At 42.6% G+C, this 22,837-nt stretch overlaps 1 protein-coding gene across 1 annotated transcript in view; it reads right to left on the reverse strand.

The window, feature by feature from the left end:
• LOC120557468 (fer-1-like protein 4) overlaps positions 1-22,837 on the reverse strand; it is a 43,422-nt gene that overhangs the window by 13,982 nt on the left and 6,603 nt on the right. The window contains exons 9-32 of the mRNA XM_039797822.1: positions 19,863-19,994; positions 19,658-19,720; positions 19,477-19,561; positions 19,226-19,394; positions 18,644-18,824; positions 17,853-18,039; positions 16,668-16,747; positions 13,556-13,681; positions 12,945-13,014; positions 12,460-12,563; positions 12,199-12,307; positions 11,292-11,520; positions 10,165-10,297; positions 9,968-10,068; positions 9,741-9,828; positions 9,523-9,639; positions 5,315-5,467; positions 5,036-5,228; positions 2,905-3,029; positions 2,528-2,662; positions 2,191-2,364; positions 1,261-1,371; positions 819-980; positions 493-667 (exon numbers count right to left, since the gene is read on the reverse strand). Coding sequence (XP_039653756.1) covers positions 493-667; positions 819-980; positions 1,261-1,371; positions 2,191-2,364; positions 2,528-2,662; positions 2,905-3,029; positions 5,036-5,228; positions 5,315-5,467; positions 9,523-9,639; positions 9,741-9,828; positions 9,968-10,068; positions 10,165-10,297; positions 11,292-11,520; positions 12,199-12,307; positions 12,460-12,563; positions 12,945-13,014; positions 13,556-13,681; positions 16,668-16,747; positions 17,853-18,039; positions 18,644-18,824; positions 19,226-19,394; positions 19,477-19,561; positions 19,658-19,720; positions 19,863-19,994 — 3,202 coding nt within the window. The remainder of the gene's footprint in view (positions 1-492; positions 668-818; positions 981-1,260; positions 1,372-2,190; positions 2,365-2,527; positions 2,663-2,904; positions 3,030-5,035; positions 5,229-5,314; positions 5,468-9,522; positions 9,640-9,740; positions 9,829-9,967; positions 10,069-10,164; positions 10,298-11,291; positions 11,521-12,198; positions 12,308-12,459; positions 12,564-12,944; positions 13,015-13,555; positions 13,682-16,667; positions 16,748-17,852; positions 18,040-18,643; positions 18,825-19,225; positions 19,395-19,476; positions 19,562-19,657; positions 19,721-19,862; positions 19,995-22,837) is intronic.

Raw genomic sequence — 22,837 nt, forward strand, 5'->3', positions numbered from 1 at the left:
GGGGCGTAGCACAAAATTCTGGGCCCTGTAGAAAGGCATTTTCTATGGGCCCCTCCCCACATCCACAGCTATTCATTCTAGCATCTTTTTGGGCCCTCCTCACATGAGGGCCCTGGATACTCTCCCCCGCCCCCCCCAGTCCGACTCCCCTGGTGACAGCTGTCATTTGAGCAAACAAAATCAATAGTCACCAGCTGGAAATGAGAAGCTGCTTCAAAAATTACTGAGAATTTTTATGGTAAATCTGCCACTGTTTTTATAAACTGCATTAGGTGCTGTGCAACAACGGAAAGCTCGATATGCATAGCAACAGTAATTAAGAGGGGCAGGGCTTAGCAAATGGTCAATTAAAATGTTCTGGAAACATATCTATAGTACCTAGTACCTAGTCTGGATGTTACAAAAATGTCTCCAAAACATTCAAAACTCAAACTATCTAGTAGACACTGCTACTGTGACTACTACCTCCATCACTTCTTCCATAGCTCTTACCTTTTGGTTTTGGCTCGTCCTCTTCCTCCTCTTCCTCCCCCCCTAGCTTGCGCGGGGTGTAGTTCATGAGGCTCTGGACCACGTGGGTCCCGACTAGAGCGAGCCGACCGAATGCCCGATGCTCCACCACGAACAATGTCAGAGGAGGGTGGAGGTAGGCCTGCTCTGGCAGCTCCTATTGGACCACACACAGGAAAAGGAAAAAGGAAAACAGGAAAGAGAAGATTAGCCATGTCTCTACACTGTATGCTGGTGTGTTTCTTTAAGCCAGATGTGTAGACAGCCACTGTAACTAATGTCAGTTAGTAACCACTAGTTTGACTGACCACGTCCATATAGCGGACCAGCTCTTTGAAGTTGGAGTGAGTGCCGTAGCTCTCAATCTCTTCAGACTCCAGCTGTCGTCCTGCACACTCCACCCTCACTAGGGGGCGCTCCACTTCAAACAGCTGCACCCGCTTCAGCTCCCGCAGACCCCAGAACAGCACCTGAACACACACACACAAACAAGGGGAAACAGTCACACACATTCATACACAAAGTGCAACCTGCTCATCAGATAAAAATTCACACACATTTACACTCCGATGGCGCAGCATCGGGAGCAATTCGTGGTTCAGTGTCTTGCCAACACCACTCTACCACCTGAGCCACAGCTGCCCCAACTGTGTGTGTGTGTGTGTGTGTGTGTGTGTGTGTGTGTGTGTGTGTGTGTGTGTGTGTGTGTGTGTGTGTGTGTGTGTATGTGTGTGTGTGTGTGTGTGAGACCTCAATCCTGAAGGTCTTCAGAACCGGTCGGACTCCCTCAGGGATGATGTAACCTCTCTGATCCTCCAGGTAGGTCAGCTCCTGAGGGTCCACACTTCCTGGGACACAGGGCTGCAGGGGGGTGATAAGATTTTCCTATTCAAAACCTTTTGGAAAAAAGTCAACTACGAATGCCAGAGAACATAGCTGGGGGAGAAACATCCAATCACAGAGCTTCTCAGCTGTTGGGTGTGGTTAGAGATTGATCATTGTAGAACTTACTGAAATAAATTCAAAACTTTGAATCAGTTCAGATTTGGATTTTAGATCAATTGTGGATCAATTCATCCCTAGAAAGGAATCATGTTAACAGAAACATACCTGAACAATCACATCAATCTTAGACAGTAATGGACCCTTCCTAAGTCCCGCCCCTTATTGCTCTGTGCTCCAATAACAGTTGAGAAAACTTGGTACCTTGCAGAACCTCTGTCAACTTTCCCCTCTCCTGAAGGGCATTTTTTTTTCTATAATGGGGAAGTTATGACCAGTCCTACTCTTACTCTGATTGGCTAGTTCTCGTTTCCTTCCATGGTTGGGTTGGTTAGGTTAAGGCTATAGTCTGGATCAACGGAAGTACATTTCCAGCTGATCCGCTAGTTACATTTTGTGCAACCGGCTTCAGACTGTTGTAAAATGACCAAAGACCTCCGTGCTAATGTGCACATCAAACATGTCTTTTGATTAATCATACTACACAATTTGAAAACAGTTTACACAGCTTTATAAAAAAATCACTTCTCAAAATCAAAAGTCACATTGTACCTCTTATTCTGGCACCAGTGCTCTGTTACCAGATCTCAGCTACAAACAATGTTATTATCACTGTTAGAAATGATGGACAATAAAGAGGTACAAACAGGGAGACATTGATTGTTTGACAGGTGTCACCTCTCCAAACCCAGAGTAGTCCAGCTCGATGAGCTCGAAGGCAGCCAGCAGCTCGCCGGCGGGGGCCCTGCCCATGCTGATGTCATAGAAATGGAGGCGGGGCTTCTGGTAGTACTGTTCCACAGATTTAAACTCTGGCTCTGCAAACGCCCGACCCAGAGGCTTCACACTGCCCTGCACGCACGCACACACACACACACACACACACACACACACACACACACACACACACACACACACACACACACACACACACACACACACACACACACACGACATCACTACCAGAAACAGCAGCAGAATGTGTGGATAAGAAGTAGAAGAATGTCAGCGTTACCATGGCGTTGTGGTCATAGATGTTAATGGTGATGAGGGGTGGGTCTTGTTGGAGCTCCTCCCTTGTTCCCTCCAGCAGAACTCTGTCAAACAACAAACACTCACACCAGGCTGGAGAGAGAGTCTCATGCAACACCTGAACACACAAAAAAATGTGTACATTAAATGAGCACTCCACCAAATTTTGCACATGTAGTTGAGTTGACCGGTCATGGGTAGTTCTACATGTGAAAGCAGTTGTGTAATATTTACTGTGAGTTTTGAGTCTACAAATTTATAACAGAAAGCCTGTGTACAGACAGGAGTTATAATGTTAATTATAATTGTTTATTGAATGAACAATAATAACCTTTTAAACAGCGGGAGAGTTGTACCTACCCTGGTGACTTGGCACTGTGTAGAGAAGACGACCTTGGCGAAAGGATCCGATAGGCCGTTATCATCTGCAGCCATCAGGCCACGCCCCTGGTACAGGTGACATCGTAGCTGGAAGTACCTGCTGTCTGCAGAGAGATTGACAGAGAGAGAAAAAGAGATTGGAAAAGGTCTACTTTCAACTAACCAGAACAAACTGCTGCTGACTCCAGGTGAACCTTCATGATTGTAGAATAAAACTAATAACTGCCTTTTTTTTTTATTCCAACAACAGACAAGATTTGCTGAGCAACAGACCTTTTTCACAGCAGACATGTTGACATGTCATAGCAGGAAAAGCACAGGTGTATTCAAAACCATTAATGATGGCTGCATTCCACTTAGGAGAGGCCCTGGTATTGTGTACAGTACAGGCCAAAAGTTTGGACACACCTTCTCATTCAATGCGTTTTCTTTATTTTCATGACTATTTACATTGTAGATTCTCACTGAAGGCATCAAAACTATGAATGAACACATATGGAATGATGTACTTAACAAAAAAGTGTGAAATAACTGAAAACATGTCTTATTTTTTAGATTCCTCAAAGTAGCCACCCTTTGCTTTTTTGATAGCGCTGCAAACCCTTGGTGTTCTCTCAATGAGCTTCATGAGGTAGTCACCTGAAATGGTTTTCACTTCACAGGTGTGCCTTGTCAGGGTTAATTAGTGGAATTTTTTCCCTTATTAATGGGGTTGGGACCATCAGTTGTGTTGTGCAGAAGTCAGGTTGATACACAGCCGACAGCCCTATTGGACAACTGTTAGAATTCATATTATGGCAAGAACCAATCAGCTAAGAAAAGAGACTTTACTTTAACAAATGAAGGTCAGTCAGTCCGGAAAATTGCAAAAACTTTGAATGTGTCCCCAAGTGCAGTCGCAAAAACCATCAAGCGCTACAACGAAACTGGCTCACATGAGGACCGCCCCAGGAAAGGAAGACCAAGAGTCACCAGCCTCAGAAATCGCAAATTAACAGCAGCTCAGATTAGAGACCAGATGAATGCCACACAGAGTTCTAGCAGCTGACAAATCTCTAGAACAACGAATCAGGCCTTCATGGTCAAGTAGCTGTTAGGAAACCACTGCTAAGGAGAGGCAACAAGCAGAAGAGATTTGTTTGGGCCAAGAAACACAATGAATGGACATTAGACCAGTGGAAATCTGTGCTTTGGTATGATGAGTCCAAATTTGAGATCTTTGGTTCCAACTGCCGTGTCTTTGTGTGACACAGAAAAGGTGAACGGATGGATTCTACATGCCTGGTTCCCACCGTGAAGCATGGAGGAGGAGGTGTGATGGTGTGGGGGTGCTTTGCTGGTGACACTGTTGGGGATTTATTCAAAATTGAAGGCATACTAAACCAGCATGGCTACCACAGCATCCTGCAGCGACATGCCATCCCATCCGGTTTGCGTTTAGTTGGACCATCATTTATTTTTCAACAGAACAATGACCCCAAACACACCTCCAGGCTGTGTAAGGGCTATTTGACCAAGAAGGAGAGTGATGGAGTGCTGCACCAGATGACCTGGCCTCCACAGTCACCAGACCTGAACCCAATCAAGATGGTTTGGGGTGAGCTGGACCGCAGAGTGAAGGCAAAAGGGCCAACAAGTGCTAAGCATCTCTGGAACTCCTTCAAGACCGTTGGAAAACCATTTCAGGTGACTACCTCTTGAAGCTCATCAAGAGAATGCCAAGAGTGTGCAAAGCAGTAATCAGAGCAAAGGGTGGCTACTTTGAGGAATCTAAAATATAAGACATTTTCAGTTATTTCACACTTTTTTGTTAAGTACATAATTCCACGTGTCCACAATGTTCATTCATAGTTTTAATGCCTTCAGTGAGAATCTACAATGTAAATAGTCATGAAAATAAAGGAAACGCGTTGAATGAGAAGGTGTGTCCAAACATTTGGCCTGTACTATATGCTGACTCACTGAAATAGCTCACTGGGACACTTGATGGAATTGAACCATCGTTAAGGTTATCAATTTCAGCTGTGCTTTTCCTACTATGACAAGTCAAAATGTCTGCTGTGAAAAAGGTCCATTATACTGTGCAGAAGCCATGCCCCTGCTCACTCACCCTGGCAAGACAGACTGACAGGAAGTTTCCTCTGCCCGACAGGGACCAGCCTCCTCTGCTCCTCCTCTTCCTCATAGACCGGCAGAAACTCCTCTGGCAAGCAGGTGGTGACTTCTTTACTGTACTTGGCCAGACCGAGCCACAGGTAGACCTCCAGCTTCGCAAAGATCTCACTTGCGGAACCTCCGGGAGACTGGACAGACAGACATTTTTCAGATATGAAATAGAGAGCGAAATCAATAGTGTTAGAGAGATGGACATCAGTGTTAGAATGGTTACCTTCATGTAGAGGGTGGTGACTCTGCCACAGTCCCGCCCCCTCTGCTCCTCCACCAATGAGAAGAGGATGGAGTAGGAGGGGATCCTGACATAAGCCAATCGCTTGCTTCCACTTAGTAACCACAAAAATGCATCTGGGATGGTAGTCTGGGGCTGGAGAGAGGGTGGTGTGGGGAGAGGTGTGTCAGACCTCAACATATTGAACATACTGCAACCTTGGATGTCTTTGTTGTCACTTATGGTGATCTATGGTCAGTGTTTGGAAGGTTACTTTGGAAATGTAATAGGTTACCTTTAACAAGTTACCCTATTTAAAATGTAATAGTGTAAATATTTCAATTACTTTATCAAAGTTATCTTACTTAACCTTTAATTACTTTTTGATTACTCTTCTAAATTTTTAATTTATGTTTTCAACTGTTAACCATTTTCAAATGTTTAAACCTGGCAGATGGGTGGCACTGTAAATTCAAGTAAGAGAACCAATCGAAAGCATCAGAATAGCACCAAACGTTACTCAACGGTTATGGCTGGAAATTGCAAAGGAAGACATTAGTTAAGTTTCCATCCACTTGTCAATCGAATTATCTGAAGTTCGGTAAAAAAACTCATGCGAATAAAGCTGGTGAAAATGTGTTTCCATCCAACAGCTTTAAAGAGAATAAAAACCTGTGCGTAATGACGTCACATGCTGTTTTGCGATTAAATTGGTATATCGAATTGATTTGAGACATTTTATGGTGTTTCCATTCATTTTTTAACTGAATCGCACAAGATTCAAGCAAACTTTTGCGAACAAAGTTTTGCTAGACAAAAGTAGTTGTTAATATTAGAAGCCAAGCTATAGCCTAAGCTCCGATGGACCTTTGGCTGAGGATATGATCCAGCTCATCAAAAAGGTGGAACTTGCCTTATATTTTCCGTCCAGCACCGCTGCGAGACAACTCTCTTTTTTGAGCCTTGTATCGCTGTTTGAGCGCCTTCCATTTACTCCGCAGGACGTCCCACGGCTTGTCGTAAGGGGACATTCTAAAACGCTTAACGTGAAAAAGCTTAACATGGTTTAATATCTAAACAACGATCAATCATCACCAGATGTATCATGGTCATATCTTGTCATGAACACTTAAGCCTGTCAAAAAAACTAAATCGAAATCCAACGATTATAGAAGTTATCTCACGTTAATGTGTCAAATAACGTCCATAATATTTGGACATTGGGTTAGATTTGACCGTTTTAAGTGGTTATGATGAGCAATATAGAAGAGGATGTTTTGGTGATGATTGATCGTTGTTTAGATACATTAAACCATGTTAAGCTTTTTCACATTAGGACTTATAAAGCCAATGAGAACCGTGGAGAGTCAACCCCCAGCCGCTCCGCTGCCCTGAAGCAGAAACACTTTATGTCAGATAACGTCCATAATAATTGGACTTTGGGTTAGATTATTTGACAGTTTTCCGTGGTCATGATGGGTAATATGAGAGAAATTTGGTGATGATTGATCATTGTTTAGATACATTAAACCACGTTAAGCTTTTTCCTCGCCATATTAATAATATTAATACGGCCACTGATGAAGAAAATATTAACGTGAGATAACTTCTATAATCGTTGGATTTCGATTTAGTTTTTTTGCTCCCCAGAGCTAAGTTAGTAACAAGCATTTCTGGGACATGGATGCACAGAGATGGAAAGAGAGAGGAGCTCAGTGTGTCAAAGGAAGTCCCCCGGCAGTCTAAAACTATAACCTCATCATTAAGAGCTGGTGCAAGGCAAACCTGAGCCAGTTCTATAAGGGTTGGTAGATGAATCCGACAACTATGAAGAGAAGCAGAGAAGAGAAGGGGTGCCGTGTCTTTAGCTATACACCCTCCCCCACCGGTCAACGCTGCAACTCCTCACTCCCTAACTATAAGCTTTATCAAAGAGGAGAGTTTTAAGCTTACTCTTAAATGTGGTGACGGTGTCTGCCTCCCGAACCCAGACTGGGAGCTGGTTCCACAGGAGAGTAGCCTGATAGTGATGGCCAAATGAAGCTTTGTGAACCATTTTCTCTTTTTTCTGAGCCCACTAGATGGGGCTCTCTCTTCAACAAAGGGTTGAAAACACACTGAATTGCCATTCCTTTAACCTTTTATCTTTGAATAGAGAGCGCCATCTAGTGAGCTCAGAAAATAAAGACAATGGTTCACGAAGCTTCATTTGACCATCACTAGAGCCTGATAGCTAAAGGCTCTGGCTCCCATTCTACTTTTAGAGACTCTAGGAACCACAAGTAACTGCATTCTGGGAGCCAGTGCTCTAGTGGGACAAAAAGGTACTAGGAGCTCTTCAAAATATGATGGTGCTTGACCATTTAGAGCTTTGTAGGTCAGGAGAAGGATTATAAATTCAATCCTGGATTTTACAGGAACCCAATGCAGAGAAGCTAATACGGGAGAAATATGATCTCTTTTCTTAGTTGTTGTCAGAACACGCACTGCAGCATTCTGGATTAGCTGGAGAGTCTTATTTGAGCAACCTGATAGTAAAGAATTACAATAGTCCAGCCTGGAAGTAACAAATGCATGGACTAGTTTTTCAGCATCGTTTTGAGACAGTATGTATACACTGGCTGCGTCACGTGAGCGTGTCAGCTGCGCAACGTGTCCGTTCATATTTCGGCTCCCACGTTAACAGGTTAGAGCTTACACACTGCCTGCGTGACACGCACGTATCAGGCACCGAAAACGCATGCATACTAGAAATAGAACCGACGCCTATTTTTCACACGACACGCAAGCGTGTTGGAAGCGTTTCCAGGCAAAATAGAATAGGAAACGGTATTTATATGTCATTTTGACACAAATACATATTAATAAATGACATGTTGATGTTTTGAAAGTCTCTAGGTTTTGATATAAATGCAGATATAAATGTAATAAAAAAAATAGATTTTCTAATATTGCACCTGTCAATACAGAACAAAATATTCTATAGCCTATTTTGCCATCAATACCGACGACATCTTTGCTGTAATCAAATCAGTATATATTTATGTTTAACATGGAATTTAATTTTATCAATGGGAAACATACATGTGTACAGACAAGGCTAGCAGCAGCAGCGCTGCGTCAGACACGTTTCTGGTGTGTAAAGACATTGAAAAATCCACGCAGCTGCCACGCAGCTGACACGCAACAGAAATGCCGCGCTCACACCACGCAGGCAGTGTGTAGCCGGCCTTAAAGGATATATCCTGATCATATCCTGAAGTAACTCCTAGATTTCTAACAGTAGTGCTGGAGGCCAGGGCAATGCCATCCAGAGTAGCTATATCTTTAGATAATGAGGTTCTTAAGGTCCAGCACAATAACTTCAGTTTTGTCTGAGTTTAACATCAGAAAATTGTAGGCCATCCATGATTTTATATCTTTAATGCATGCTTGAAATTTAGCTAACTGACTGTTTTCGTCTGGTTTGATTGATAGGTAAAATTGGGTGTCATCCCCATAATAGTGAAAGTTAATTGAGTGTTTCCTAATAATATTGCCTAGAGGAAGCATATATAAGGTGAATAGAATTGGTCCAAGCACTGAGCCTTGTGGAATGCCATGGCTAACTTTAGTAAATTGAGATTGATCAGATAAATAGGACTTAAACCACCTTAGTGTGATTCCTAATGCCAACTAAATGTTCCAGTCTCTGTAACAGGATGGTATGGTCAATAGCGTCGAATTCAGCACTAAAATCTAGTAAGACAAGTACGGAGACAAGTCCTTTGTCTGAAGCAGTTAGAAGGTCGTTAGTAATTTTCACCAATGCCGTCTCTATGCTATGATACAGTAAATTCTAAATCCTGACTGTAAGTCCTCAAATAAACTATTGCTATGTCAAAAATCACATAACTGATTAGCGACTACCTTCTCAAGGATCTTGGAGAGAAAGGGGAGATTAGATATAGGTCTATTGTTGGCTAAGACCTCAGGATCGAGGGTGGGTTTTTTCAGAAGAGGTTTTATCACAGCTACTTTAAATGACTGCCATACATAACCTGTTAATAAAGACACATTGATCATATCTAGTAATGAAGTGTTAACCATGGGTAACGCTTTTTTAAGTAGCCTCGTTGGGATGGAGTTTTAGAGACCGGTAGACATTAAATTCCATAATGCCATTACATGTAACTGGTTACTCCCCAACACTGCCTATCATGACCGCTGACCTCCTTAGCTAGCAGGCGGAGTTTCCGCAGGAGTTTCCTGGTATCCATCAATTTCTGTTTGGCCGTCCGCCTGGTGATCCTCCGCCTGGCCCTCACTGCCTGTCTGGCCAGTAAGACCTGGAGACAGGCAGACATTAGGACAGACAGGAAGACAGTCAGACAGAAAGACAGGTAATGAATAGGCATGTAGAAAGAGAGACAGGTGAGGACAGACTCACCAAATTCTTCTTGATAAACTCCTTCCTGTATCTGTCAAGGTTATTGGGGCGAAACTGAGACCTCCTGTCTGCAAAACCACTAAACTGTCTGAAGAGACAGACAAAATGACAGACAGGAGACCAGAGAAAGAGAAAGACAAGAGGACAGAAAGAGAGACAGGAAAATCAAATCAAACCAAATCAAACTAAATCTATTCTAATCAAATTTTCATAAGGAGGAGACTGACTTGCAGGAGGCCACCAGCTCTAGCAGCACCTCCTCCAAACGTTCCTTTGCGTTACTCCTCGGCCTCCTCAAGAGACGTTCCACCTCATCAAGACCAATCTCCTAAAAGAGGAGTGGGGAGCAGAGTGGACAACATGTGACCACAGTTTGTGATACACTCCATGTGTTAATAAAAATTAAAGATCACTTGTCTCTCACCAGCCTATCGGCCGTTTTGCTGAGCCAGTTTGCCTGATAGAGACGAAAGTTGTGATCTTCAAACTGACTCCAGACAAATAGACATGGCTTCTGTTTCTCGGAGGGAGGCTGGAGAGGAAGACACTGGAAAGACCTGAGAGACAGACAGTTAGAGAGAACTAGACAGTCATGCAGACCGACAGCAAGTGGATAGTGTTTGTGGAGTAGTTACTATAGACGTTACTCTTTCAAAAATTGCCACCTTGTCATGATAAATGGGAAATGGACTATAGTGTTATTGCTCAAGGGCACTTCAGCAACAGATTAAACCACCAAAACTGTGATTAGTGAACAAACCACTCTACCTGCTAAGCAACAGCTAAGAAGGGGTTTGTGTGTCCCTGTGACCGTGGGAGCCGTGTCCATGGGAGCAATACCTCCTGGTAGAGTCTTTAAAGGCAAATTGGTGCCAGGTGAGTGGCTGGACTAAGAGCCATTCAAGAACAGCTACAAATTAGGATCTTCAGTATAAAGTGACTGGATTCGGCATTCTCGAGCCCCCTACTGGATCCTGTCCTAGGAACTTCTCTACCCTCTCCTGGAAGGTGAAATAGGATCCCGTCAGACGTTGGAGGCATGAAAACGGGGTGGGTCATGTTCAAGGCTTCCATTTTAGAGGCATCTACTTAAAAGTGAAGAAAGCTGCCAAGATGAAGAAGGGCAGACTGGTGTCAGGAGGCCAGACGCCAAGCTGCAACTCAACTCAGAAAGGGGAAGCTTAATTTTTTGGGGGAAGGATCCTAATGGGGATATTGTTGGGCAGGGGAAGGAACAGTTTGAAGAGCTCCTAAACCTAATTGGCCTGCCTTCTGTGGAGGAGGCAGGATTGGAAGACCTAGAGAAAGTCATAACATGGCAAGGTAGTTCCAGGGCAGTTCCAGAACACAGTGGAGAGATTAACCATCCCATCTAACGTGGCAAAGTTTTGGGATCACCCAGAGGTAAATGAATGATGGAGCTGGGGAGAAGGATGTCTCCTATTTGGCCATCTTCCACCATCTTGCAGCCAGAGAAGTGGTGGAAAATAGATGGATTGTGTAGTATTTTTAGGTGCAGTAGTTACCTGTGTGGGTGCAGAGGTTACTTACCTGTCATACTCGGTGGACTGGGGTCTCATGGCAGCAGACACAGATCTGATCTCAGGTTCGGGACTTAGCACCTCCTCTCTGTCCAGCTCCTCCTCTGACTCCAGCAGACCCTGCACCTCTTCATTTAGATCTTCCCTGCTGCTCCTCAGCTCCTCCCTGCTCCTCCTTAGCTCCTCCCTGCTCTGGCTCTTCTTGGATCTCCTAACCCCCACTGCCTTCCCATAATTTCCTGACAGAAACAGAACAGCTTGTGAAGCTCAGGGGATTGAGGTTGGAAATAAAATTGCATATACAGTATGAACCAGGTAGCCAAAGGGGTCTGGCTCAGCAGTGGCCTAAATTTGCCATCAGTAGCCAACTCTGACCCAAAGCAGACCCCAATATACTGACTAGAACTGATTGTTAATCAAAATTATCCCTAGTCCACATGACACACTAGATTGTGCTCTGCATGATTATAAATGATGTGAAACAGCATTTAAATAATGTCCAGTATTTAAAAACAGTGAAAAACTCTTTAAACTGTACAGATTGGAGCTGAAATTAATCTACAGAAAATGAATCAACAACTATTTTGATAATTGATAAATCGTTTCTGTAATTTTCAAAGAAAAATTGTCAAACATTCTTCAGTTCCAGCTTCTGAATTGTGAGAGTTTGCTGCTTTCTGTTGTCTTAAATAAAAGTAAGTTGAATATCTTTAGGTTTTGCACTGTTTGATGGACATTTAAAGATATTACTTTTGGCTATAATTGTGATGGATCAGTGTTTTCTGACCTGATTAATTCAAAAATTGAAAAAAGAATCAGCAGATTAATAGACAATGAAAACAATTGTTGCAGACTTAGTAGAGATGTGTAAGTAAGCAAACAATTGTCATATCTAGGACATAAAATACACTTTTTACCTATGGAGAGTTCGAAGGTCACCGGTCTGGTACCTACAGATGGGTCCATCATAGTGACTTCAAACAGAGATGCGAACAACAGAAAGTCCTCCCGTTGTCCCTGGAAACCCTGAGGACCAAAAAAAAGAGGAAAACCGTGAGAGCTAACAGGACATCACTCTCTCCGTTTTTTATGCATATGCAGATGACATACAAGTATATGACACAGTGTGTTTAAAATGGCTCGTTAATGATGATGGTGTTGGTGGTGGCAGCACTGACCTCAGGGAGTGGGTGGATCTCCTCAATCTCTACAGTAACAGCCTCTGGTACCTCAACTCCCGCCTCCCCTGACTCGTCGACCAATCCACTGGTAGCCACAGACACTATGACAATAAGTAAACAAATCAATGATTAAACTACAAATAAAGGAGGTCCAGAGCATACTTTCATTATTTCAACATCCTAGCTGTGAAACAAATAAAAATAATAATGATAAAAAATAAACAGTAAAGTCTCTTTAAATTACACTTTGAATAATTCAATTTAGTTCAATTCAAATTTTGTGAATCCCCTGTTTTGCTGTCTTACCCTGAGTCAATAAAGGAGCTACCAGATTCCCTCTGCAGCTTCCAGTCTGTGTGCTAAGCTAGGCTAAACATCTGTTCCAATATTCCAATATTCTTGAATTACGATAGGAAACTACACCCTCCCCTTTAAAATTTAGTTTCTAGTTTCTCCTGCTTGTCCTCAGTAGATAGACGAACCTTCCTTCTTCTTGTCCTTTTTGCTGCTCCTCTTCTTCCTCAGTCCCAGCTTCCCCAGAGCTCCCTTCACCTTTAAGGACACACAAGAAGGAGTTACGCAAGAGTTAGTAATTGTATTTCTATTCAATTGTCAAGAAAATGTAAAGCAAACTTTTGAAATGTTGCAAAAAAGAAATGCAAAATCGGTGCATATTCATCAACTGGTTTGGAACGAATAAACTAAGCTAAGCAAAGCATAGTTTCATCCAAAGTTGGCGGGGTAGGCTGCGCTATACATATGGCTATGATCGGACAGTATACAGAATAGAAGAAGTAGAGGTTGCGAATCAGAAACAAAACAAGTTGCCTTGGCCATTTAACACATCTACAAACAATAATGGAGGCAGGTCTTCAGAAAACGGCTAGTGAGGTGATGTAAGAGAGTTGCTGAGATCAGCTGAGTATCATTTAGGTCACATAAGATTTTATTAGATATTGTGGTTGCCAAGGTAACAACATCCTGACTCAGATGAAAAATGCAAGAGAAAATAGCTTGGCTTGTTAATCTGTTTGAAGGTCTGTGGTTAAATACACTGAAGTAACTTTTATGAAAAACGGGAAGTAGGAGGTACCTTTCCCAAGGGGGCAGAGCCTGTATCCGGGACAACGGCAGCAGGGGAGGAGTATACCTCCACGTAGAGAGCGAGGAGGATTCGACCACGGTAGAAGATTCCTTCACCCAGACCCTGGTTCAAAGCCTGTAGGAGAGAGAGGGTTAGTCCAGTTCAGTCTGGATAAGTTTTGTTTAGGGACCGTTCGGTATTTATGGAATGGACCACCGGAGGAAAATAGGGGAGGGTCATGTGTTTTTATTCTTTGTTAATGGGAGGGTCATCCAATTTGTTTTAGTCTACGGGGGAGGGTCTCCCAACTTTTGTATTCATGAGAAGAGCAGATTTCAAAGTGGCTTGTTTGGTGCATATTTATGCATGTAGCACCATGTAGCTCTCTCAGTCTCGGCCCCTATTGCTAGCAGATGGGTCCCTCCCTATTTAGTCAGCCAGACCTGTAGCTTAGAGACCGTGGGATTTCCCAAACTGAATAAATCCCGTTCGCACATATAAACACAAAACTGCTTTGCTAGCTCAATCGTGTTGTAACTGTTGTATGCTGAAAAAATTATTTTATTCATTCGCATGATTGCCATACTGTTTAGTTCAAAAACATCCAAAACACCTTACGAAAAAGCTGACCAGACGCAAGCTTTTATTTTGAAAAGTCGAAACTTGTGCCGCGGATAGCACCAGTGATGCTGATACTCTAATCTGACCACTTTTTTCAGTAACGAGTAATCTAATGCATTACTATTTCCAAACCAGTAATCAGATTAAAGTTACTTATCCAAGTCACTGTGCTACTATTTTTGTCATTTTCCTTAGTAAAAATATATATTTTTGCTTTCTTCTTGCGTCTCGGGGAGTGAAGTCACGTATGCGACAAGTCACGTTTTCAGCATGTGGACAGTTCACGTGTACCACGCAGCGACACAACAATGGAGGGACGAGAGAGATGGAAATACAGTCACTATTTTGAGTTTGTGTCAGCTAAAGACGGTAATATTAAGGTCCGTTGTACACTCTGTGCTGGTGGCGACAAAGTGCTATCTAGCTACAAAAACACTACGTCAAATTTGAAGAAACATTTGGAGTCGCAGCACTGCAGTCAAACTTACAGAGCAAGTCCCAGCAGGTGGTGCGAAGCAGAGAGGAGGTCCCCCACCACCCAAACAACAAAAGCTGGACTTCGGTGCAAAACCAGTAAGTGGGGGAGAGTTGAAGAATTCGGTCTGGCAGTATGTTGTAGAGGAAATGCTGCCCTTAAACACCGTTGACTTGTTCTCTTTTGTGACATAATAAACCAGATCCCGAGCAATGCCGAGCTGCCTCACAGTAAACCGGTTGTCATTTTTATGTTGAGGCTGTGGGGGTGTTGTCGGCAGTTGCTGAATGTAACTAATAAAGTAACTTGTAATCTAAATTCGTTACTTTTAAAATCAAGTAATCTGTAAAGTAACTAAATTACTTTTAAAATCAAGTAATCTGTAAAGTAACTAAGTTAGTTTTTCAAAGTAACTGTGGCAACACTGGATAGCACCAGGTGCAATTGTGCCAGCCGGCAGCCGGGAAGGCATGAGACGGGAGGTATATCCTTTCGGTCCCTGTGATTATTTGTGAAATTGTGCAAACGACAGCCTTTTCAAGAGATTTGAGAAGCTCCCAAATTGACGTTCGTGTTTTGGATAATGTTCAGCTTTGGCAGCTTTACCTATGCTAAAATATACAATGACTGAGGAAGCCTAGTGACGAGTCCATAGCAAACAGTGTTGAATTACCCAGTGTGCTTTGCTTAATGGTCTCAATGTTTTATTTCATGTGAATACTAGTTTACTAGAGGAGTAACTTATTATTTGAAGTAATACAGTAATGCAGGAAGTGTGCATTTAGTTTCCATGCTTATTGTGTTTCCACAACAATGTTAGTGAGTAAATCTACTGAAATGGCCACCACACCATAACAGAGGAGTGTGATGTGTCAGATGAGAATGTCAGGGCTGTAAAAAAAATGGAAATCTATACAGTTTCAGTACAATAAATTGTTGGGGAGGGTCATATTTTTTTTTCCAAAATTTGTTGCTGAAGAAGGGAGGGTCAGGTCTATTTTGATTAAAGGTCCCAAAACTCCTCCGGTGGCCCCTTATAAATAACGATCAGTCCCTTAGTTTGTTCGACTATGCTTGCTATATAGCAAGCCAGCTAGCACAGCTATCTGGCTTGCTAGGGGGCTATTGTGCGGGAAACACCACATAAAATATAGCTACTGAGACACTCGGTTGGCCCAACTTGGACCAACGGCCTACCATCTCCCTGGTGTGTTACCAACTTAACCCTGCAGACATTGAGTTGGATTGAAAAGGGCAGGGTTAGAACCAATGGTATGGGTGTAACCTGCCAAAGTACAAACTTTAGATTTGGCCTATGGCTCAGACAATACCTGCCGGACTATCTACTGGACCCCTTAAGACCCCGTGGGCCGAACCCGGCCCCTGGCAGGTTTTCATCCGGCCTGCATATCAATTTAGGTTCACAATAAATGTTGGCCCGCCTAGTTGTGCATCAACACAAAAAGACAGGAAACTGTTTTTGAAATGGCAACTACATGACACTTAGAGCAGAATTTGGTAGATTTGCCGACTTTGAGACTCCCAGAAATTCCCACAGAAGCAGAGAGCTGTGAGTCGACTTTTAAAATGCAATCTTTGTTTTGCTTGATTTGCTAAATTCTAAGATTTCTAAGGAACTATTTGCTGCCTTTTATAAGGCTTTATGTGGACCAAACTGTAAATGAGAAGACTATATGAAACATGGAATAATACAGTCAAAGATATTTGACTTTTTCTAAATAAAAGCATGAAAATAAACTCTACATGTCTGGCCCTTGATGCGACTCTCCTTTTCCAGTGTGGCCCTTAGTGAAGTTGAGTTTGACACCCCTGCCTTAAGAGGTCTGGACAGTAAAGGAGAAATGTTCAGTGTTTGCTGGGCCTAGCCTTATATTTACCGTACAGACATAAGAGTGGTATCAATCCTCTCATTTAACTCTCAAAAATAAAATAGGTAAGTGTATTTCCCAAAAATACAATTCATTGCTTTAAATGTTAGATTTCATTTGATGGAGTCTGGTCTACCTGGTGGATGTCTCCAAGGGTAGAGTTCTGAGGAGAACCATACAGGTTCACCCAACATGGACCAAAGGTGGGGTTAAATCCTGCAGACAGATAGATATTTCCTTGTTACCATAAATTCTCAAAGAAAAACTGGTATTCCAATAATGGCAGAGTCTAGCACAAACAAGTAAAAGCTGGTCTCTATTAAAGGCTTATAATGTAAATTTAACTCTCAATTCTTAACGTACACAATGTAAACATATCATCAGCATTGATTCCGATAGTACAACAACAGCACGCCATATTACACCATTCAGATAAAGCACTTTGTATTTTGAACTCAACACTTCCTTTGTATGTTTCCCATTAAAAGCCTACCAGGAAAGGAAGTAATAATTGTATGCCTGTTGAAACAATGAAAGACTTTTAATGTGAAGTATCTGAGCAGGAGGTGTTCAGTTAAATGATGGTAGTGCAACAGAAATCTAAAAAGATTTACTAAAACTTGATGAAATACACTTTAAAGGTCCCATGACATGGTGCTCTTTGGATGCTTTTATATAGACCTTAGTGGTCCCCTAATACTGTATCTGAAGTCTCTTTTATATAGACCTTAGTGGTCCCCTAATACTGTATCTGAAGTCTCTTTCCCGAAATTCAGCCTTGGTGCAGAATTACAGCCACTAGAGCCAGTCCCACAATGAGCTTTCCTTAGTATGTGCCATTTCTGTGTCTGTAGCTATAGAGGAGGAGAGAGGGGGGGCAAAGTGGAGGGTGGGGGTGTGGCCTTAACAATCTGCCACTTTGTTCATTTGAAAATCATGCTGTCTCTCTCTCATGGGTGGGCCAAATTCTCTGGGCTGCTCCTTATGATCTCATAAGGAGCAAGATTCCAGATTGGCCAATCTGAGCTTTCATTTTCTCAAAGGCAGAGCAGGATACCCAGGGCTCGGTTTACACCTATCGCCATTTCTAGCCACTGGGGGACCATAGGCAGACTGGGGGATTGCATATTAATGTTAAAAAAACCTCATAAAGTGAAATTTTCATGTCATGGGACCTTTAAAGATAAAAAATAATTTAAAATAAAGGGCTTTTACTGATATAAGACTGTGTCAGATAAAGACCTGGTTCTCTCTGCAGGTGATTTCTGATGTTTAGTAGAGTACCATTAAAGTAAAAACAAAAGAATTCTGCAGATTGTACCGTTCCTGGTGGGGTCTGAAATCTGCTGCAGGTCCAGGAAGTGCGTTGCCAGGGCGATGTCTCCCATCTTGGCGTCATCGAGGACCTGGACTCTGATTCGCTGAGCCAGAGGAGGAAACTGCTCAATGAATGAGATTTCCTCATTCCAAACTGGACTGCTGGTGGCACTGGCAACCGATGTCTCCCCCTTCAGACACACAAACATACAGTACGATTAGAAAATTTCAGATTTGCAGACTTCTAGTTTAACTATTAAAAGATATATTTTTCAACCAAAAATTTCCAAGAACTTTCAAACCAGAGGAACTAAACTAGCAACAGAAAGTCGCCTTTGCGTATTTCTGTTTGTGTTTCCATCGCATCTTAAGAACCTGAATAGTTAGAATAGAGAAGAAGAAGAAGAAGAAGAAGAAGAAGAAGAAGAAGAAGAAGAAGAAGAAGAAGAAGAAGAAGAAGAAGAAGAAGAATCCTGGTCTACTTTTATTAAAGTAGGATTTTGGATGCAAAACTTTTACTTATAACTGAGGATTTATATTTCTACATTGTGGTGTTGGCTACTTTTACTTAAGATGGATCTGAGTACTTCTTCCACCACTGCCAATCAGTGACATTCAGCCCTGCAAGCTCTAACCCTGAAAGTTCCCCCCCCAGAGACCTTTTTGGTACCTGGAAATATAGTACAGGAACTACTACTAAATGTAGTTTCCGAGTTTCTCAAAAAGTTCTTGGTGCAGGCTGCTACCTCCTGGAGGAGAATATATATAACAACACCTGTGTATACGTCTGAGTACCTGTTGTCCAGCGAAGGTCACCTGTACGTAGGGATCAATAAAGACCGTCCGGTCAGTGACCTTTGACATCTTGGCCATCAGCCCTGCATCCATGGTGGGCAGACCCTCGGCCCTGTAGATCCGGACACGGAACCGAGCCCACGGACGTTCAGAAGCCATACCACGAGGAAGCAGCAGGTTCCTGCAAGAAAAACACAGTCAGAACACAGATCCGATTGCATCAGCTGTTCAATCAGCCTCGATATAATGCACCGTTTAACTAACTGCTCAAGGCTTGGCGGCAGTTTTATTCAGATCTTTTACTGAAGTAAAAGTACTGCATTCAAAATAGTAAAAGTACAAAAGTATTAGCATCAACATATATTTTAAGTACGAAAAGTAAAAGAACTCATTATGCAGAATGGCGGGGGGGGGGGCACATTTTAGCATAACATAAAATGGCCCACAGCTCATTTTATGTATGTTAATCTGGCCATGCTGATTCATGACTTTTGTCGTCATATCGTTTTTTGTCCTTTGTTAAGTGCTGTGTAGTGTAGTTATATAGTATATATATATATATTGCAGTGTGTTGGTACTGACTTTTCTATGTCTTCACTGGCTCCGGACGAGGAGGGCGGGGGCAGACTGGCCATGCTCAGAGCGTCCCCCTTCATCAGCACACTGAGGCTGGCCTTGACATAACCTTTGACCCCTGACCTGGTGTCTGCTGGGTCGGTGAGAGGAGCCCACTTCTGGTAGAAGCGGTGGTCTGGAGACGCAGAGAGGTCAGAGGTCAGTGAATCCTATACTGTATTTGGATCAGCGTACTGCAGTGTGAGAAGTACTGGTACCTGGCTGGTTGTACACGGTGGCGATATCAATCTTAAAGGATCCAATGTGGGTCATCAGGAAGGCCAGAGTCCGCCTATGGAACACCTGAGAGGAGGGGACATTTACAGGGGTTCACTTTGGCCACACCCACATGGTACAGTAACAGCAGTAGAAACAGAAGTGAAAAACAGCAGAACTGACCTTTATCTCTATGACTTTATCAAAGAGGATTTGTGGAGTCTCTTGAAACTCAAACTGGAAGTTCTGAAAGAGAAGGGGAGGTAAACAGCTGTATTGTATTCTACTGTACTATATTCCACTGTACTGGCCTGTACTGATTGTATCCCACTGTACTCTACTTTATTAAACTGTACTGTACTCCACTCCTGGCTCCTCTCTGTAGTACCTCATTGTAGAAGGGGCAGTTGGTGGATTTCTGTGTCGCAGTGTGTTTTTTCTGATCTCCCACTCTGATGAAAATTGCAGGGCTGATGTTCACTCCAACAAGCTTCTGAGCCTCCAGGATGTTCACATTCACCTTCGCACACACACACACACACAGACACACACAAACACATACACACACACACGAACACACGAACACACAAACACATACACATACACATACACATACACATACACATACACACACACACACACACACACCACACACACACACACACACCTTTGTGATGTAAAAAAGCTTTATGGTTTCTTCTAAATTGGCTGGAAGGTCTATCTGTGAACTGTATCTCCCTTTAAGCAGCATCAAAAAAGTAAGTTAGAACTAAATGAACCCTTGCCACCCGGCCTATATCAGTGGGACAGAAGGGGGCAGTTCACATTGTGCTCCAATTACTGTAAGATATGCTCATGCAATTGAAAGAACCTCAATACCTGAGTTTGTTTCCTAGATGGGTTCCTATTTGCATAGCTTCAATCAGCTGTTTCTCAGGAGCAATGGAATAAATTGCAGGGAATATATTTGTGTTTATTAGGGGAACAGCTGTTCACTTTCACTTTAGCCTATAAGTTAGATTTAGAACATGATGTTATCTGTTCTGACTTACATTGTGAAAGCATTTGTGAATTTGGCAGTACATATCCATTGTTTTGTAAAAGATGTTCAAGCATTTTAAATTTGTGTTAACTGTATGCAATTTGTGTCAAAGCAACAAAAAATGTGTTAATTGTATAGCCTACACAGACAGATGTTTTGCTAACTGTGTTAAGAGTTTAGGAAAGTTGTTAAAAGTAGGGGAGAGCCGGGACAGTTGAAACACTTTTTAATTAAATGTAATTTACAAAGCGATCGTATCGCACTGAAAGGTAATGTTTTGTCACTAGCAACCTACACCTGTCATCTGTCAAATACAGTTGCATTTTCAGCTTTGAACAAAACCGTTCAGGAATTATTACAGCAAAAGTGGGGGATGCGTAATGTTTCATTCGTCCCTCCTGGTCGGGACGATTGAAACATGCAGTTTAAGCCATATAAACTTCCCACAACTTAAATATTTTACTACATATCATGAATGGTACTCCCAAAAAGTGTTATTTTAGATAGATTGTTGCTGGGCTATACGTCTTCGTGAATATCTGTTAACAACTCATTGCCGTCACCTTGAAGTGTGTATGAAGCAGTTTTTTAAATATCATGCACTGTGGATGATTCTGCCATTTGTATAGCTAGAACAGTACGTTTTCCCTTTTATATCATGTTTCTATTGTGGAAAATGTCGTTTCACTAGGTTTTTACGTGGGTTAGGTCACTGCACATCCAAATAAGTGGCCTTAACGACCCACAGCCCATCAGTCTCCATAGGATAACATGGGAAAACTCAACCCCTTACCTGGTAGGGCCCAAATATATCTCCCCTCCATAAATTATTGTATAACACAGATATTTGTGCATTTACTTAAAATACATGGAGTTACAGCCAGGTCGGGGACAGTTGAAACAGCTGTTTCAACCGTCCCGACATAGACATATGCCATTATAACCTGTTTTGCTTTCCATGTAAACAAGCATGCAATATAAAAGTCTGGGATTGTGGAGAACACTAAATAGTCTACTGAATAAGCATGTAGTCGAACCTTTAAATGAAAAACACTCATTAATAATTGAAAAAATTTAACCGCTAATGAAGTTTACTTTCGACCATTAAAACTTTGTTTATCGTCTGTAACTCTGTGATAAAAGGAATAACAGGAAGATATTTTGCTGAGAGAAGGAGGTTAATATGCTCTATGTTTTGACCTAAGGAAGTCTGTCTATCTTCATTGCACTCGGAGAAAACTGGAATGTTTCATTCGTCCCGCGTTTCAATCGTCCAGGCTCTCCCCTATTGAAAAAATTGTCACAGCAATCATAAAAAACTGTATAACTGAATCACGTTGCTGAAAAAGAGACCCTGGCTGATTGTTGAACCTTTGTTCATGGAGAAGCAATTCAGATTCTGTCCCAGTTGTGAAACAATAGTCAAGGATGCTGGAGGGTTCTTCATTGTAGTTTGCCCATCCAGTCTACTTGTTTTGTAGACCTGGAGAGACACTTAAAACTCTCCTCTTTGATAAAGCTCATAGTTAGGGAGTGAGGAGTTGCAGCGTTCGCCTAGACCGGCAGGGGAGGGTGTATAGCTCCAGACATAGCACCACTTCTCTTCTCTGCTTCTCTTCATAGTCGTCAGATTAATCTACCATAAAATAAAAATAGAGGGAGGCAGGCCAGTAGAGCCCGATCCGGCATGGGAGAGTTCTAGCCCGACCAGGCTCCTCTCCTTAACCTGTCTCTCTTAGTTATCCTGTTATAGTTTTAGACTGATGGGGACATCCTTAGACACACTGACTTTCTCTCTTCTCTCTCTTTCCATCTGTGTGCATCCTTGTCCCAAAAATTGTTGTTACTAATTCAGCTCTGGGGAGCTTATTCCCCAGAATCCTTATGTGTTTCTTTTGCCCAGCATGTTTCCTTGGATTAGGGTGGCACATAAATCATGGTTGCAGCTGTCCCGGTGGTCCTGCTCTACGCCCTGCTATGCCCTGTTACACCCCGCTACGCTCTGCAGTGCCCTGCTACGTCATGCTATGCCCTGCTGTGTTCTGCTGTTCCCTGCTACATCCTGTAATGCTCTGCAGTGCCATGTGCTATGCCAGGAACTACTACAACTATTATTTCTGGTCACTTTTCTAGTATCTCTATTGTGATTATTACTGCCATTGTTCATGACACCCCCAACCGGCACCATCAGACACCGCCTACCAAGAGCCTGGGTCTGTCCGAGGTTTCTCACCACCCGAGGTTTCTCCCTAAAAGGAGTTTTTCCTCGCCACTGTCGCACTAAATGCTTGCTCTTGGGGGAATTACTGGAATTGCTGGGT

Source organism: Perca fluviatilis, chromosome 4 (assembly GCF_010015445.1).
Source record: "Perca fluviatilis chromosome 4, GENO_Pfluv_1.0, whole genome shotgun sequence".
Lineage (NCBI taxonomy): Eukaryota > Metazoa > Chordata > Actinopteri > Perciformes > Percidae > Perca > Perca fluviatilis.